Source organism: Periplaneta americana, chromosome 8, assembly GCF_040183065.1.
Source record: "Periplaneta americana isolate PAMFEO1 chromosome 8, P.americana_PAMFEO1_priV1, whole genome shotgun sequence".
Lineage (NCBI taxonomy): Eukaryota > Metazoa > Arthropoda > Insecta > Blattodea > Blattidae > Periplaneta > Periplaneta americana.
Window position 1 is genome coordinate 121,752,247 of NC_091124.1, and position 19,387 is coordinate 121,771,633.

Below are 19,387 nucleotides of genomic sequence, written 5' to 3' on the forward strand. Positions count from 1 at the left end.
AAAAAAAAAGATTTTGCTCAATTTCTGGGTTATTTAGAAATGGTGGGTGAAGAACAAATATGTCCCGTCCGCTTTTTGATGATAACAGAATGAACCTAGTAGGCTGTGATGGGAAACGAGAACAAGAAAGTTAAAAGTTCGCCAACTTTAACGTTCCCATTCCCGAGCTCCAGTAAGCTTGTTGTTAATTGTAAATGTTCACATTTAAATACATCTATTTTAACAATTTTTCCGTTTCGTTCTCGTTTCAGTTCCCGGCTTTTGTTTTCGGGTAGTTATGGAGTTTCATTCCGAAAACAACTGCAACCCTTGGGTCGCGAGCCATAAATTAAGAACTCCTGATCTAAACCATCAGTCTGTTACATAGACCAGTAGCGGCTCGCCGTAAAAAACATTGATGAAGTGCTGTTCACATACACAAATACATGAACAGTTTTACCAATATAATGAGTAGGCCTACTATTCGTAAACTACGTGCAGTTTTAATAGTTCTAGAACACATGCAAACAGGAAAATTAATTTATTTCAGGACTCACCCAATTTCTTGCATACCAAATCAATCCTCCTACATTTTAAAGCAGCAAACCTGTCTATGATGTCTTCATAAAATGTCTGAGTTTAAGTGAGGGTGGATAGTAGGCCTATATTTCTATGCAAAGCTATGTGCTAATAATGAAAGTGTCTCCTGTGATGTAGCATCCCGAGTGAAATTTTCAATCTTTTCAAACACAAAAGCTTCTTTCATCGGAAGAATTTTTTAAAGTTATTTTATACAACTTCTCTATTTTTAGCACCTTTTAAAACAAAGAACAAATGAAACTGTAAGACGTCCAGAATTTATAACATCTTTTTCATCCTCATATTTAAGTCTACAAAACGGCATTTCTAATATATTACATACCGTGTCATTTTCGGGATACATATTTCGCACTCATTAATCAACATTTTCTATGTACTGGTACCTAAGTATTTGTATAATAGCACTATAGTGATTAAACATATAATATACACTATGATGTAGGATTAATACACTATGTACACTTATCACTAATATATTCTAAATACATTAAATAATAATTTAATATATACGTACACAATATTAAACTATATGCGTACATTTACGCGCGCATTAAACTTTCAAATACAAGCGTTGGAACAAAACTGGCAAGCTCATGAGCTCATGAGAAAAAATAATACACGCGGCGGAAAACAACTTTTAAACTTTGCGAATGTATGTGGGATGTATTCCTGATAAAATAACATAGAACTAGCTAATTTACCACTGCAGGGGTGGATGCTTGGAAACAAGAAATGAGGATACTATTCTCGAGTCAGGTAGTACACACTGTAAAATTTCACAGCCCTTAAACAATAGCCCCCCGCCTTGGAGACCGGCTTCACCCCTTCTCTATTATTAGTACCGTTAGATCTGCAAACTGGTTACTCCGCCTACAAGAAATCTGACATTTCTCCGTAACTGATAGACTCAGAAACGCACTTCACTCATACAATCTTTCTTTAGTGCGTGACGTCACGTTACCATGGAAACCAAATGCTGTATGAGAATGGGAGCCCAAATAATTTCACCTTTACAGTATTGTAAGTTCCAATAGTCACCGCTCGGCGCTCTTAACAGTTGACATTATTCTATTCAACGGACGGTTACAGGTAGTATTTATACAACTAAACACTGTTTATAACGACTGAAAAGAAAACTTTTTTTTGTTTTAGAAATACGGTATCGGTAATAACTGGAATTAATTCTTAATATGAGATAAAATTGTGTTTTACACGTAAATACGTGAAGTGACACTTCACCTACATCACCTGAATAACCACCCCTGACATAGACGGCCCGAATTTGAGTCCCGATCAGATATGGAACTATCGATAGTGACACTTGTGGCGATAAGTGCGTAGTCTGTTATTTTCTCGGAGTTCTGTCGTTTTTTCGTAATAGACATTAACATCATTCCGAGTGATCCCTACTCCATTATCATTATTAGCTTGTTCCTCTATTCATTGAAGGTGTCTGACCTAGGGATGTTTGGGGTTATCTACATCAGACCATTCCAAGTGGGCAGCCCCCGTAATGCCCCGTGGCTGCCCATGGTTCGTTGGAGCCGAGTCAAGCCCCGGAGAGAGACAGCGAGTGAGTGGGAAAGAGACGGAATACCGATCGCTGAGAGGGTTGCACGCGTGCAAGGGATAGAGTGAGCCAGTGAGGTACATATATGGATGGCACATTTTATGACACATAGGAAGAATTCAAGAATTACAACAATTGGTCATTACAAAATAATACAACAAAATAAAATTGTCCTTTTTCTGTAGTTAGGAAGACAAAAATGACATTTCTTTGATTTATTTCCCTTTCAGCTATATCAGGGAATATTGTTTGACTAGAATGAATGCGTAACACTGCTTCCAACGCAACATCGAACAAACATGATCTAGTTTTACTCTTATTCAGGTTCATAACTGAGAATATAATTATGTTCGCAAAGGTATATAAAGGCAAACATAACAATTAACTTGCATGTCAATGCATGGATAAGCGGAAACGTGGGTATCAGAATGTTTATCTTCTAAGTGACGGTTAATATTGTACGTTTTTGCCCGTACATTGATATGGCATATTAAACATTGAACATTGTTGTCGTCAGATTAGACAAGATACAAGCCCTCCCAAGAGGGGTTAAATCCTGAACCGACTGTCGACTTCTCTTCATTCTTATTCAAAACAGTTAAGCACAAACGATAGTATACCATATGGATAAATGAATGACTGATGGAACACATAATCCAGCAATGCCTGCAGAATATCATCGAATAAACGAGAAGAGTTGATGATCGTATGCATTCGTACAGCACCACAGCCGCAGCGACAGATGAGTGGAGGTCCGCCCTGGACAGACACAGGACAGCGCCCGGGCGCCCTAGCCCTCCGACGCTGTGTTGGAATGGTCTGATTTGCAATACTAGTGTTATGGCTGAACACTTAATCCCGGGGACGAGTGAAAATCGTCATAATGTACATTAGCTGGTACCCGGACGTATATCCAAACCAGCTACCATCATTCCGATTATAACTCTATCCACCTGCTGGACTGAGATAGTCCTGGACTCTTCGCTGCAGGCCTCTGTCGGGGACGACAGCCAATTCGTCACAATCCGCAGCTGAGAGACACAATATCATTCCAGGACCTGTTGCCTCATGATCGCCCTCACCGCGTGGCAGCTTAGTTAACATGAAAGGAATAAGGACTTCGTATGACGGTTAGGGGAGAGGGAGCCAGGTTGGCTCAAATTTTACGATTCATTTTTTTATTCCGTAACCTGTATAGCATTTTATGAAATCCTCAAAAATGGTCGTTCTACGTGGTTCCTTGGCTATGTGGAGAGATATTTAAATTTAGATTTCACCACGATTTAAATTTGAAATTTTGTATTATTTTCAAACGTACAGATTGAGTCAACTTACCCCACCTTAGAGACAGATTGGCACATGGTATGGGGAAAATTCGCTACTTCTTAAATAAAGGCAAATTGCATATAAGACTAGACTTTTTTAATTAAAATATATTTCTGTATACAGCCAAATGTTTCAATATAATGGACGCACATTTAATATATACCAATGGAGTTAAACCCTCAGATAAAAGAAGAACTGAATCCTAGAAAAGTAAGGTAGAAAAATTAATTTTGAACTTGTAAATGACTACATATCATATTGCCTTCTTAAAAAATATCTGAGAAGGAGTTTATGCATACAAAGTTTTGTTTCCATCTGTAAAATTACTTACATTCCAGGCACTGTCACCTGGTGCACATTCTGAATAAGATTTAACACAATACAGGCAATATGTCTCTCTGTCTTGTCCGTTACTTTCTCTTCTTGAATTATCCTTTGTCTTTCGACTGGTCTTAAGATTCCTTTTCTCACTGTTAAAGTCTCCCCTTGCATTTTTCCTGAACAAATTCACTATCCTTTTTCGATATCTTCTTCTCTTGTACTTTCTTAACTGGAGAGTCAGTAAATATCGCAGTAGACGATTTTCCCCTTATGTCCTCATCCGTAGCTTACCCACAATACCGAGTGGGAGTCTGGAATTGGATAGTAAAATTCTTGGCCCCTTGGCCACATTTCTGTTTTTAACTTTAGAGCACTGACAGCTCGTAACATCATATTATCAGTAGAAGTAGTTGCTCTATCAGTTTTTAAAGCCCTCATTTTCTCATTCACTGCAATGAACATATATGTTTTATATTTACAATCAATTAAATTGAACTTATATAGGATGTTTCAAAAATACGGGGCATAATTTCAGGTACGTATTTCCCACATGTAGACAATCAAAATAGTTCATTACAACATGTGTCCGGAAATGCTTTATTTCCGAGTTATGGCCTTCACAACATTGAAATTCACCGGAACGTTTTTCTTTCCGAAGGTCGTTGCCGTCAAAGGTGACATTAAGAGGGCACTCTGACAGTTCATTCCGAGGCGAAGGTTACATTCCGTGTTGTGTAGGCGTTAGACTGTGCGACATGTGTTGAAATCAAGAGCTGGCAGAGATACACTTCATGTACGGTAAGGCGGACGGCAATGCTGCGCTGGCTCGTCGTTTGTACCAGGAGAGGTATCCACAGCGACACTGTCCAGATCGGAAGACATTTGTACGTCTCCATTACCGTCTGTGCGAGTATGGAAAATTTAACTCTCCTGGTTTGGGAAGGGGACGACCAAGATCTACAACTCCAGAAGTACAGGAGGAGATTCTGGAGGCTGTGAACATGACTCCTTCTATCAGCACACGAAGGGTAGCGTTGCAAGTCAATGTTCCTCATACGACTGTCTGGAGACTGTTGAAAGAGTATCAATTGTATCCTTATCATTTGCAACGTGTACAGGCCCTGTCACCAGCAGATTACCCTGCACGAGTTAGGTTCTGTTAGTGGTTCTTGCAGCAGTGTGGTGTAAATCCGAACTTATTATTATTTACAGATGAAGCACAGTTCACACGAGATGGCATAACAAATTTACACAATCAGCATGTATGGGCGTATGAAAATCCACATGCAACTGTTCCATCTCATTATTATTATTATTATTATTATTATTATTATTATTATTGGGTTATTTTACGACGCTGTATCAACATCTAGGTTATTTAGCGTCTGAATGAAATGAAGGTGATAATGCCGGTGAAATGAGTCCGGGGTCCAGCACCGAAAGTTACCCAGCATTTGCTCGTATTGGGTTGAGGGAAAACCCCGGAAAAAACCTCAACCAGGTAACTTTCCCCGACCGGGATTCGAACCCGGGCCACCTGGTTTCGCGGCCAGATGCGCTGACCGTTACTCCACAGGTGTGGACTGTTCCATCTCATCACCAGGTGCGGTTCTCCCTCAACATGTGGGCCGGTATCATTGGTGATCGATTAGTTTGACCCCATGTACTTGTAAACAGACTTACGGGGCAGGCGTACACAAACTTCCTGGAAAACACCATACCTCATGTTTTAGAAGACACTCCACCGATCAATCGTCAACACATTCACTTCTTGCATGATGGCGCTCCTGCACACTTCAGTCGTGCGGCTCGCCGGTACTTGGATCGAAGGTTTCCTGATCGATGGACAGGTAGAGGTGGCCCAATTGCTTGGTCTCCACGCTCACCTGATCTGAACCCTCTCGATTTCTACTTGTGGGGCCATTTAAAATCATTGGTTTATTCGTCTCCGGTGCTTGATTTGGAATCCCTTCGGGATCGAATTGTGGCATGTTCTGAGGACATACGCAATACTCCTGGAGTTTGGGATCGTGTTCGCAGGTCAATGAGACATCGATGTGAGGTCTGTATTCAAGCAGGAGGTGGACATTTTGAACATCTTCTGTAATGACAACGACCTGCGGAAACAAAAACGTTCCGGTGAATTTTAATGTTGTGAAGGCCATAACTCGGAAATGAAGCATTGCCGGACACATGTTGTAATGAACTATTTTGATTGTCTACATGTGGGAAATACATACCTGAAATTATGCCCCGTATTTTAGAAACACCCTGTATAATAACAAATTGTATGAATAAGTAAATTATGTATTGTATAATTTATATAATCATTTAAAGTAACACAGCGGGATAGGTTAAACACCGTGCTAATCTTCCCCCTAACAACTGTGCCAACTTGTCTCTCATGTAGATATTTGATTTTGGGTTACAATTGCGAATTAGAGTAATGAATGATCGAAATGAAATGAACACGAAACAGAGCCAATTAAATGTATTTTCCAATTATGTATTTAAAGTTCATCTAATATTACATATGTACCTTGTAAAAAAATAATCACGAGACGGTGAAAATTTACTTATCTTGCTGAAAAAACAACTTTATAACTTCCTTCTTCTATCGCTTGCCACAAAAGTCTGCCGCTTCCATGGAGCATGCTTTGTAAAGCAGGGATCATATTGTCTGCGTGGTGCTGCAATCCATCGCATAACTACCGAAATAAAACTTGTGTGCCAGGTGGGTCTGTAGCCAACCTGCCTCCATCTCCCCTACTTTAGTCTTCACTCGCATGGATGTATTTCATGCGCGCAACAGCCATGTACGGGCACATGGAACCATTATTAATTACTCCAGGAAATCCGTTTCTTGCGCTGAATGTCTAATATTGCATTACTTTGAATGAACGTACCTCTTTTCTCATTTGACTGGTAGGTAATTCAGCTCTACCTCCAAAAATATTCATATTGGCATGACATTTCCTAAAGTGGGGAAACGGAAGGACATCGAGAAAAAAAAACTCAAATGCGACCTTACCCATAAATGTCACTAAGTAGATTTCAATGAAAAATCCTATGCGTGATCGGAACTCGAACCCGAACCGCCTGTGTGTAGGCGAAGGCAGACCATTCAGCCACCGCAAGGCTTTGCTTCTTTACAATCATTTCTAGACCAGCACAAATCTAGCCAAGTATGACAAAGAATCATATGCGTCATCCGAAGCTGTGCTAGAATTTCTTACATTGCTTCAAAAAAGACATACACCGTATATAAGGGCGAGTATCCACGATGTGAGGCTGCGTCATGGATTCAGTATGCTTGTTTCGCTCAGTGAATATTTTGCCGCCGGTAGGCCACTAGAGGGAACCCAAGAGGTGGAACTTAAACTGAGGGGATTCAATCCGACATCGGGATGGGAATCCGGTGTGGTTTACTGCACAGAGCGTCAGCAAGTAGAGCTGAAAACCCGGGCTCAAATCCCGGTGCCGGAGAGAATTTTTCTCTGTTCCACTCATCCTTCATCATAGTTCTTAGACATTTATTGCAAAAACAGGAAACCGAATATCCCATGCATAGGCCTATTGTACATTTTGAAAGTGAGTAGTAGTAGTAGTAGTAGTAGTAGTAGTAGTAATAATAATAATAATAATAATAATAATAATAATAATATGTATACTTGACGCTCACATCTAAAAAATCCACTTGTCCACACCTGTGGAGTAAAGGTTAGCGTGTCTGGCCGCGAAACCAGGTGGCTCGGGTTCGATTCCCGGTCGGGGCAAGTTAAGTGCCTGGTTGAGGTTTTTCCGGGGTTTTCCCTCAACGCAATATGAGCAAATGCTGGGTAACTTTCGGTGCTGGACTCCGGACTCATTTGACCGGCATTATCACCTTCATGTCATTCAGACGCTAAATAACCTGAGATGTTAATAAAGCGTCGTAAAAAAAGCTACTAAAAACCTCGAGAATCCACCTTTAATTATTAATAAACTTCCTTCATAATGTAGTACGGAGAAGGATAGATGCGTGTGTGGGATTTCCTCTAGTGGTGCCGGTAAACGTCAACGACCGCAGCTCGGTTTCTCTAGCCACGCGCCCTCAAGAGTAATTTCCAAGCGATACACATTGACTTCCTAGTGTGTCGTTTGTCGCGCACAGGAAGTTCAGTGGGATTACTGATAACAGATAAGTAAGCTAGATATATAAGAATGTTAGCCTCCCAGTCAGCAGCTGATTCTGAATAAATGACAATGCTGAGCTTTGTTGTCACAGTCTGCTGCATCCTTGGTGTGTCCAGCGCACCACTCAGTGACAATACGAAGGTAAGTTCTCGGGGCAGTAAACACAGCTCACTAAAAAATAACGAATCATTCCACAATATAATGTGCTCCTTTATATGATTCATTACAGAAGTTCTTGACTCGGTTTGGTTACTTAGATCCAGCGGTAATGGAACCCGGATCTCAACTGCCATCTGATAGGCTGGACACTATGTATAAGGAGGCCATCACAGACTTACAGACCTACTATGGCTTACCAGCCACAGGTAAATCCAATTATATTAACATAATGTACACTAACTCAATCTTAGATTCTAAACAACTCACGAACGTACGTAATAACCAGGTAGCGCATTTTCGTTCCCAAACGTATAGCGGATCGAGTAGCTTCTTCTGGTAGCTACATCTATCACGTCACGTGGATTCATAAGCAAGGTCGAATTGCAAGCAGGCACGCATGGGGTAATTAAATAACAATGCTGTAATGTATTATAAATATGCCCCTGTAACGTCATATTATGACATAGGAAGAACAACATCTTAGTTTAAACAAATTTTATGTGATGTTCGTAAAAGATTTGCATTCATAACCTCAGAATATAATAATGTTTTCGTTCACTACAACGGGATAGGTTTTGATAAACGAATTATTTGTATATACTGTGTAAAATGTAAATATTGATAATTTGTATACTGATTTTTGTTATTATTATTATTATTATTATTATTATTATTATTATTATTATTATTATTATTATCATGATTAGCTTGTCCCTGTAACGTCATGTAGCGTAGGAAATAACATTTTCTTAGTTTAAACAAATTTTTACTGGCAGTTATAGTAAAAGATATGAATTAATTGTATATATTGTATATGGAGTATTTACAGTTAGTGTGTATCATCTTTACTATTATGTTCTGTAATATATATTGTATATACTAGTTCAGTATTATTATTGATAATTATATTGTTTGTAATATGTAACACTAATATTTTGTACAAAGCTAGTTTCGAAGTGTTAGTGCGTTTATTACAAGATTACAAGATTTTTATTGCAAGCAAATATTACATACAATAACAAACATTTTACAAAACTATTGTAATACTCGTATATGAATATTCTTCAAAATTCCAAATTGATTACAAATCTCATAGTCAAATAGTCTACATATTACAAATTATTGTATAAACACAAGGTAACTGGGTCACACCCGAAAAAGCAAGATGCTTGAGGTCGGGTGTGACCAAGAATGAAAACGGGATAGAAAAAAATTATAATAAAATAATAATAGTAACAGTAATAATAATAATAATAATAATAATAATAATAATAATAATAATAATAATAATAATCTGATTAAAACTGTTAAATGTAATTACACATAAGGTTTAAAAAGAATAAGAAAAAACAAAAACAAACAAACAAAACGGTACCACAGCCCAGCGTTTCTCAAACTATGGTCCGCTGACCACCTGTGGTCCTCGAGGTCTGCCCTTGTGATCCTTCAAAAAAAGACAGAAGAAAAAATAAAATTCAAACGAACTGCGTATCACACTATAGCTTAAAATCTCAGAGTTTGGAAATAACACATGACAATCGAATTTCACTTTTTCTCCCAGTACTGACATTTTATGAAATTCATTATCCTACTCATCTATCGACTTCCCGCTCTGCTCTCAGCAACAAAAGAGGGATTTAAAGCATTATACACGTGGTGTTTCTCGACATCTTTTCCCTGCACATCTGGCGCCGCGCCTGTAACCCAGCCAGGGACCACCCGAATTCATAACAGAGAACCAAAGTACCGAACCTTAATTCGATTTTAAAATATAGGTATACTAGTATTAAAATATGCTACGAAAATTATAAATTTGCTTTCGAAGGGAACAAGAGTAAGGTGGTCCGCGGAATTGTTCTGAATTTAAAAAGTGGTCCCCACTTCAAAAAAGTTTGAGAAACGTTGCCATAGCCTATACATAAACATACTAAGTTAAGAATACAACATTGTTAAAGTGACAGAAAAAAAATAAAGAATAAGAATTTACATGATTCTAATTTTAAAAACTAGTTCAGGCACCTGTTTTTTTTTAATAATGCATTGTTTAATAATTTTGGTTTAGGATTCCTCTTTATAAAATCATTATATAATCTTGGACAGTAATTAGAATTATGCATTGGACCTGCTTCAGTCTTACATTTTGATTCAATGATGGGAAGCGAAATATTGTATCTCTTGTGTTGTGGGCATGATCGGATGATATAAATTTAACTTGATATTTATGATAGTGATTCAAAATAGTATACATATAAATTTGCTTGATATTTAAAACATTAAATTCTTTATGTATGAGATGAGTTGGATGATAAAGTTTTCTTCTTAAGCATATTTTAATAATTCTTTTATGCAGTAATATTAATGGGCGAATGGTACTCTGTGATAATCCACCCCATCCTATAATTCCATTCTGTATTATAGACCGAACTAGGGCTAAAAATATTGTTTTCAATAGTTTTACTGGCATAAAGCGACACAGTTGAACAAATTTGTATAGAGTTTTACGTAATTTAAGACACAAGTAGTTAATATGAAAATTCCATTTTAAGTTTTGATCGATGAAGATATGGTCAAAAAGTAGCTGGAGAGACCATTCAATTTAGTAGCAATCTCACTTACAGTTGTCATGCTCCATTATGCACCGAAGCTAGGTTATACCTTTTTGTAGCGTCCTGACGTAAGCATTTAGGGTCAGAGATTGAATTCTAAAACTCCAGTAGCCTATATACTAATCGATAATTTTCCTAACTTGTTTTGGGACGAAAATGCGCTGCCTGATAATAGCATACATTATTATTATTATTATTATTATTATTATTATTATTATTGTTGTTGTTGTTGTTGTTGTTGTTCATCTGCCCGTCATGTAACTTAATAGGCCTAGTGGTCTATTGCAGTCTCTCACCATCTTCGGAATGGCCTACTCCTTCCTCTGGGGAAGTACCGGAGCATCTGTTTTGGTATCCTGGAACGTTGCAATCTGTTGATATGTTGTAATCAATTTTCTCTATAGTCACGGAGATAATCAGATTATAGGGATTATTATAAGTTCATTAACTATTACTTCATTCATTTTATAATCTAAAAGCCTATATTCATCAATTCTCAAAAATCTCATTTCAGCAGATGTTATGAGTCTTTCATCTTGGATTCGTATGGCCCATGCTTTACCATAACAGAGGACAGACTTTGCCAAAACTATATAAGCCTTCAATCTTGTGTTTTTTTTAATCTTCATCGTTCTGAAAATTTGGTTGATAATTCTGAAAGATCTGTTACAACTTTGAATTTTGAGTATGAAATCGCATGCTTTAAAATATTTTAATGTATAACCTAAACATTTAAATGAGTTAACTTGTTCCAATATTGAATGGTCAATACAAATTTTGCTTCGAATAGATAATTTTTCTTGAAAGCCCATGGCTTTTGTTTTTGTTTTTGAGATTTCAATGTTAAAATCTCCTTCAATAATATTAATATGGTGAATCGAGTACTGTAAGGCCAGGTGCACACAGAATCAGACGCGACGCGACGCGACGCGACGCGGCGAGGCGAGACGTAGCGTTTTGCTTTACAACGCCTCGCGACAGCTTAAAACTGTCTGCTGGCGACAACTGATTTGCTGGCTGTGTACGTTTGGAAAACTGGCATAGGCTAGAAAATGGCGTCAATGAAAGAAGACTGTCTATATGAGAAATTCTATTGTATTTGGTTATTATTTCCTAAGAATGCCTAATACGCCTAAAAATATATAGGATTGAATGAATCTAAAAATTAAATACTACTAATGTAGTACACAAACGTCATTTTGTATGTTTATGACTACTTCATGACTCACAATAAAGAAAAATAGTATATTAAATCAATAATGAGTGATAGTATAGAGCAGAGAAGTAGGCCTATTACAAATTATTGTTATTAGCAATATTATTATCCAGCTGGTGCTTTCATCTCATTTGCAATTTCTTCCATATTTTTAGAAACCACATTATTGTCGTGATATTGTTTCAAAGATTTTATAGAACGTATATTTCCTGTACTAAAACAATAAATTTATCCGCATCGAGCTCCATTATGAATAATGTGCATTACACAACAATGCAGTATTTGTAGATAGTGAAAGCGTGTAATCATAGCCACTACTAACGCATCCGCAGTACACTGCAGCTATCAGTCTCCTCGCGACGAACTTCTAGCAGTCATTCGATGTTATCTCTCCGACACGTGTCTGCTCGCGACCGTCGCGTCGCGTCTGATTCTGAGTGCACCCGGCCTAATTGATATTCTGTGTTAGCGAGAAGAATTTTGACATCTGCGTATAAGAAGTAAATATGCTATTATTATTATTATTATTATTATTATTATTATTATTATTATTATTATTATTATTATTATTGAGATGAATGTTTCCATGAACCGTTTGTCTCCAGCGTCCAATGATGGCATTAATATTAATGTTAAAACAAGATAGATGATAAAGGGCAGCCCTGTCTTACGTCTCAATTTATCGGCTTCCAATCAGATAATTCTGCTCTTATTTTTACTGCTATTACGTTAGATTTGTATAATTGGAAAATAATTGTAAGTATTATTTGATTTGGAATTTCAACATCTGCTAAACATTGTAGTAATTTCTTCGTATCAATTCGATCAAATGCTTTCTTATAATCAACAAATATCGTATGAGTTGTTCTAATAAATTCTTCATGTTTTCCAATTGAAGGCTTTAAAATGAAATAGCCTTCAGCACAAACCATTCTGGAAACCATTTTGTTCTTCGCTGGTAAAATTCATGTTCTGAGAGTAATAAGTTAATTAAGAAGTAAAATATCGCTGCAATCGAAAAGTATTGGGAATAAATTTGAATAAGGAACAAAAAAGAAGTTTCCTTCCCAGGCAGGATTCGAACCACGAAAGTCTTAGTTATCAGTCTATCGTGCTCTGGAGTGAACAAGACTCTGAAATCAGCTGCAGGGGTCAGTCCGGTTTTTTTTTTTTTGCCACTACTGTACCTCGCCTTATAACATATGAAGCCTTTTTCATACTGTGTGCATAAAATGACCAAAGATTAACAGAGTAAATAACAGCTGTGCCACGACAGTATCTACGACAACTATGCAAACTCGCCTGGATTGACCCACCAAGCGAGTACCCATTAGCCACCCCTGTGAAGGGAGTCCTACCCCCAACACAGGAGGCCTTTTCCCAACAGGGGGCATCATGTATATATAATTCATTCGTTCGTTAATTAACTCAGTTTATATTGTCACACAGTGGTCATAATTATCTAAGTAGCCTGGAAACATGTCCACCGCGTACAACAATGTATTCAGTTCTTGAGAATCAGGGTCTGTATCTATGTTTGTAATGGATTTGGGAACCAATTTCGGATATGCCTTTCAAATAACTAGGCCTAGATTGCAATTTATTTGTGATACGAGGAAACTACTAAAAACTATGACCACATTGGCCCAACTGAGAATTTGAAATTGGGACCTCCCGGATGCGAGCATGTTGTTTTACTTCTGAACCACCTTGCTTGGTTATTATTATTATTATTATTATTATTATTATTATTATTATTATTATTATTATTATTATTATTTCTTAGTTACTGTCATTGGTCTGCCGTTGTAGCTAAGATATGGATATAGCCAACCAAGTGGTTCGAGGTTCGATTCCCGGCATTGGCAATGAAAGATATTTATCTTCGGTTGTTTTGTGGTTATCCTGATGTCTCCGCGGTGGCCTTTCGTCATGCCGATCCCATGAGTAGGAAGACCCATATTTTGCGAGATATGTAGCGTACAATAAAACTAATCTCCCTTTCCTACCAGAAGTGGCTTAAGTCGGATAAAGGTGAAGGTTAAGTAGAGTAAGAAAGAAAGTTATTGCCATTATGGTAACTTACTAGTGATTATAGTAATACTGTACTGTTGTAGACATATATTTCCTTCAACTGGCGCTATACGTAGGCTTACTAGATACTGAATACACGTTCATAACCTTACATTTGAAGGAAGATCTCCTAAAGAGGTATGTGACAGTGCAATGATCATTTACTTGTACAGGAATAATGGATGAAGCAACAAACGAGGCCATGCAGCAGCCTCGTTGCGGGGAGAAAGACACCTTGCCTCGCAACATGAACTCCACATTTGAACCTTACGGTGAGTATATTTTGTAAGTGTCCTGATGAATAATTTATGAATATTAAAACTAGCAAGATGTTTACATCCTTAGTAAAAATTACACGACAAAAGGAAATTACTGGCGAAGATCCCGACAAAGAACTCAACTAAGGTGTGTCAAATCAAGTAAATCTCAAAAAAGTAGTATGTATGTATGTATGTATGTATGTATGTATGTATGTATGTATGTATGTATGTATGTATGTATGTATGTATGTATGTATGTATGTATGTACGTATGTATGTATGTCTTTATTAACACTACAATTAGGTATACACCCGGTGGCAGTGATATATAATATACAATAATACCAATACAATTATACAATAACTTCTAACTATAAATAAATAGATGCAATACACCTAGGACTATAAAAAATCTATTCTATAATAACGCCTAACAATAAGCAAAAGTAAACCTAACTTGTAAGTACTCCTATTTCACCCAACTATTACCAATTTAAGTAATTACATATCACCTTAATTAATTACATATCATCTTAATTAATTACATATCACCTTAATTTATTTACATATCAACTTAAATACATATAATCTTAATTAATTACATATCAACTTAATTAATTACATGACACAACTTCGATAATTATACTGCATCTACAATTATTACATTTTCAGTCTAATCTTCTCAACCTTTCCTTAAATGTATTAATTTTGAGAGGACCACCCTGAAAGATGCCACAGGTAAGTTGTTCCAGTCTACTATTGTGCGGTTAACAAAGGAAAATTTTGCCACGTCTGTTCTTTATTTTCTACATTTAAACTTCCTAATATGATCTGCCCTGCCTAAGTATGATGGTGTTGCTAATCTAGCCGAATAAATTTACTAATTTATGAAGGAAAATTATGCATGACACCGTTACATTTTCACTGTGTAGGAATGGTGATACTGTTCTTGGTATGCAGTATCTATAATTTCTGCTTGTTAACATAACCACATATATGAAAGTCGTTCGTCTGATATCAGCAACATGTTCAATGTTTTGCGATTGCAATAATTCATCGAGTTAAAAAATTGTCACCTTGTCTTACTCCGTAAGTTCCTGTGTTCCTTGAATCGTGTAAGAGCGGACGTTTAAATCTTTGTGCAATAATCAACGAACACATTGTCATGCAAATGAAGAGCCAACAGCTTGTCATCGACTTGACTAGAAGACATAGCTTCCCGTAACCATCCCACATTCGGCGTGCGAGCCGAACGTAGACGTCCTCATGGATTTGAATCCTTTGCGGGCCCTTCTTCACACCATTTTGATACAATAACAAGATATTGCGATTAGGTTCATTGCGTGTAAGAAACTGCAGTCGGAAACCTCAGTGCATAACTACGAATATAACGGACTCTGTGTAATAATCAATTCCACTTCAATAATGCAGTGTTGAACAGACTCCAATTCAATTGAACTCTAGATAGTTTTGAACACTGTGACAATTACCATAGCAGCGCTAATCAGATGTTTTTGACGCACTCTCTACATCAGGGATGAGACGATATTAGCTCCCAATCACGGTAGAAGAGCTCGACCTTGATCACGAGCGCATAGCGCATCCACTACATAGCGTCGTAAAGTAGATATAAGGGATGTACATGCACATGCAGCGAATAAAGATTATTACAATAACTTGCGTTACTAAATTTCTGGCCTTGTAATAGAGCTAATTACTCAGTTATTTAATATACATGTACATATATAAACAAATCGCAAAGGAAATAGGAATAGTTAATTGTTTGTAAACCATTTTCTTGTTAAAAGCAATTATTTATTATGTAAATACTTCACTTCATTGGTTAGGAGAAACTAATAGGTTCTACCTGCTCGACGTGTGTGTTCTCTAAGTACTTTTGAGCATTTCTTGAAAAAAAAATAATAACGACAATATAGGTTGAAATAGAGTATATTGATTGTGTGATTGTGAAAATGTAGTCCTTACTCTCCAGTCGTGATTATGTAATGAGTTTTCTTAGAGTGATTTGTGAGATGCACGTAACACGAAAAAAAAAAAAAACAAACAAACAAATTGATTAAATGATGCTGCTGAAGAGCCATCGTAATTTTTGGGGTCAATCATTTAAGGGGATAGTATGATTTTTAAAACTTCCATAATTTTCGGCCAAAATTTGTGAAATTTAACCTATATAAACAGATCTACAATACTATATAATCTGTACACAATTTGGTGTCATTAAGTCTAATAGTTTTGAAATTATATATTTTTTTAAATATATTTTATATTGAAATCACTAAAAGGCTCCTTGCGTCAAAGTTTTCAAAATTTTTAGTTCATATTTGTTCAAAGTCTTGAAAATAGTCATGGGAATAAAAATTAATTAGCTTCGGAGATCAGTCTAAATAGTGAGACACGATAAATTTGTAAACTGTATGAATTTACCATTACAGCATATTTAATCTAAGTGCAATATGAATATTCCCAAAAAAAAACTTAATATTAATATTTCATGCAAATGCTAGTTAAATTTTATTTATCAACATTTAATTGATCTCTCTGAGAAGTTTCAGACTAATATGACGATAACTGTTGTGCAAGGAGCTTTTCATTCAGTAAACTGCTTAAAATTTTAAAGTCAAGAAAACATAAAAAAAAAACAAACAAAAAAAATTTCGTCTCAACTCACGCACCGCATGTATGGCCATAGGCCTATATGATTATATGGTTAAGTCATTTAAAACAGTCTCAAATATAATTACGATTATAAAAAAAACGCGGGTTTTCTTATTTTTTCAGCATTACTTCTTGTCAGAAATAAATTTCTCTCTTCTCCAGAATAATGTCTATATCTGTGTTGTGTTGTGTTTCGTACTGACGTTTGACATTTTTTTTACAAATATAGTATATACTTTTTACTTATTAAACACTGTACTTCACCGCCATGTTCATTATATAAAAACTGAACCTTCTACTTATCATTAAAATCTGTATTGTAATATCGCTTGCGTTCTGTCATGGTCTGCAACATTGTATGTGCTGTACACCCTTGTGTCTCAGAAAGAAAAGCTCTGCGCTTATGGATAGAGCTTAAAAAGCTTGCGCTCTGAAATACTAGTAGGTATCACATCCCTGTTCTACATTTATGTAATAATTACAATAGCAAAAATTGCATGGGAACTTGCTTCACTTTCGAAAAAGGAATATCTATTTACGAAGATGTAGGCAACAGTAATAAAACAGCCTTGATAGAATATAATAGAATATTTATTCATCCATCATATTTCTGTAAGACAGACCTGTTCCAATTTTATATTCCCTACCTTACTTCACAATTATTCTGCTGTGCCAAGTCGTATGTTTTTCTGCTACTTCCATCTTGGCTGACTATTGTCTGGCCTAAATATATGTTCTTCTACGACATGCACCCGTAGCTCCTATAGAAATTTCACTTCAGTAATATCATAAAACTAATCTAGTAAACAAAATTTTTAAACATAACACATTAATCAAACCACATATATTGGGCCAATTAAACAATGTTCATGGATTAGATAAGAAAACGTAAAAAAATATATATATCACAGTTGTACGAACACTATTAAAATAATATAATTATAAAAATTAATAAAATTCAGACATGTTTCGGAGACTTTTTCACGACGGCTGGTTCAGGTGATCGAGACTCAGTTTCCTTTAAGCTACGCTACAACGCGGTCGATCACCTGAACCAGCCGTCGTGATAAAGTCACTGAGGATGGAGAGGCAGTCTCCGAAACATGTCTGAATTTTATTAATTTTTATAATTATATTATTTTAATAGTATTCATACAACTGTGATATATATATATATATATATATATATATATATATATATATATATATATATTTACATTTCTTATATAACACATTAATTTAACTAATATCTAAGTACAACTACTCTCCTATACTCATGTATTATCTAATGAGGAAAAAAGAACATACACACAGTACAAGATCAGATCAATAATTTTCTCTTCCCATTTCAACTTCACCGTCAACAAGAATTTTTTCAACTCGCTTATATTAAACGTAATACATATTTCCTTACAGAATACATATCTATTAATACTGAAACATTTTTGTCTAACCGCTATTTTCTTATATTGTCTCTTTCTTCACATTGTAATATTTTAAATGAAACGAATCTTTTTCCATATCGCAGAGGTGCCAGATATTCTTCTCTACGTTACTCCTCCTGTTTCTCAATTTCCATATTCCTAACCTCCACCAAGCTAAGCCTACCCTCACTTCCCTATTTTTTTTATTCTAATGCCACCAGGTTGTCATTTAACATTTCTGGTCTTCTCTTCTGGCAATGGTTTATTTGTAACCCCCTTCTGAGGTTGCGGCGCCTGGGAGTCGGAGTTACGCTGCCCCGATGATTATGATGATGAAGTGCCAGGAGAGGTCTTAAACTTAAGCCTAATCTAATTTACAGACTATTGGCGAACACGGGAACATTGAGGAAAAATTCCTGTGTTCTAACCGGGACCTCATGAACTGTAGTCAGGAGCTTTGTCCACTAGCCCATGAGGCTAGTCACTTTCCTATAGTTTATTCTTACATATTCTTCTTGTTTCCATTCCGTTTTTATGTAGGGTAAACATTGGTAATTTCGTGGCAGTGGTTATTTCGTGATACTTTTTCTTTGCTCTTTCGTGAATTAAGCAATGGTGTTACGAGATTCAAATTTCCGCCAAGGGATTGCATATGTTGTCCAGTTTCCAGAAACATACAGCTACGCTTTGTGTCACTATTGTAGCTGCTTCAGTGAGCTTTTATGTTTGGAGAGAGCAAGTTAGCGTCGACTTCTCAGGCGTACAAATTTTGTGGATCTTTGTAATTATATTACAGGCTTATTACTAAAGGTAGGCATATGATATTTGGTACAAAGATTTATTATATCTTAATGAAACTTTAGGAAATGCTTTTGGAATTTTAGATGCAGCTGTAGTCGACATATAGGCTTAGCTTTACTGATAGAAATCTTAGCTGTTTGAGGCGAAATTTTGTTGAGTATTAAGCGTTACATATTATACTATTTTAACAATTGTATTAC

The 19,387-nt window shown here is 36.3% G+C and overlaps 1 protein-coding gene across 2 annotated transcripts in view; it reads left to right on the plus strand.

The window, feature by feature from the left end:
* The first annotated feature begins 7,955 nt into the window (after nucleotides 1-7,955).
* The window catches only part of LOC138705008 (interstitial collagenase-like), a 52,829-nt gene continuing 41,397 nt past the window's right edge, over nucleotides 7,956-19,387 (plus strand). Inside the window, exons 1-3 of one of the 2 annotated variants that reach the window (XR_011333535.1) lie at nucleotides 7,956-8,113; nucleotides 8,202-8,337; nucleotides 14,200-14,298. Coding sequence is in view for 1 of the 2 variants with exons in the window: in XM_069833544.1 (XP_069689645.1) it covers nucleotides 8,036-8,113; nucleotides 8,202-8,337; nucleotides 14,200-14,298 (313 nt within the window). In the remaining variant the exon portion in view is untranslated. The remainder of the gene's footprint in view (nucleotides 8,114-8,201; nucleotides 8,338-14,199; nucleotides 14,299-19,387) is intronic. The other variant, XM_069833544.1, reaches the window with a different exon arrangement.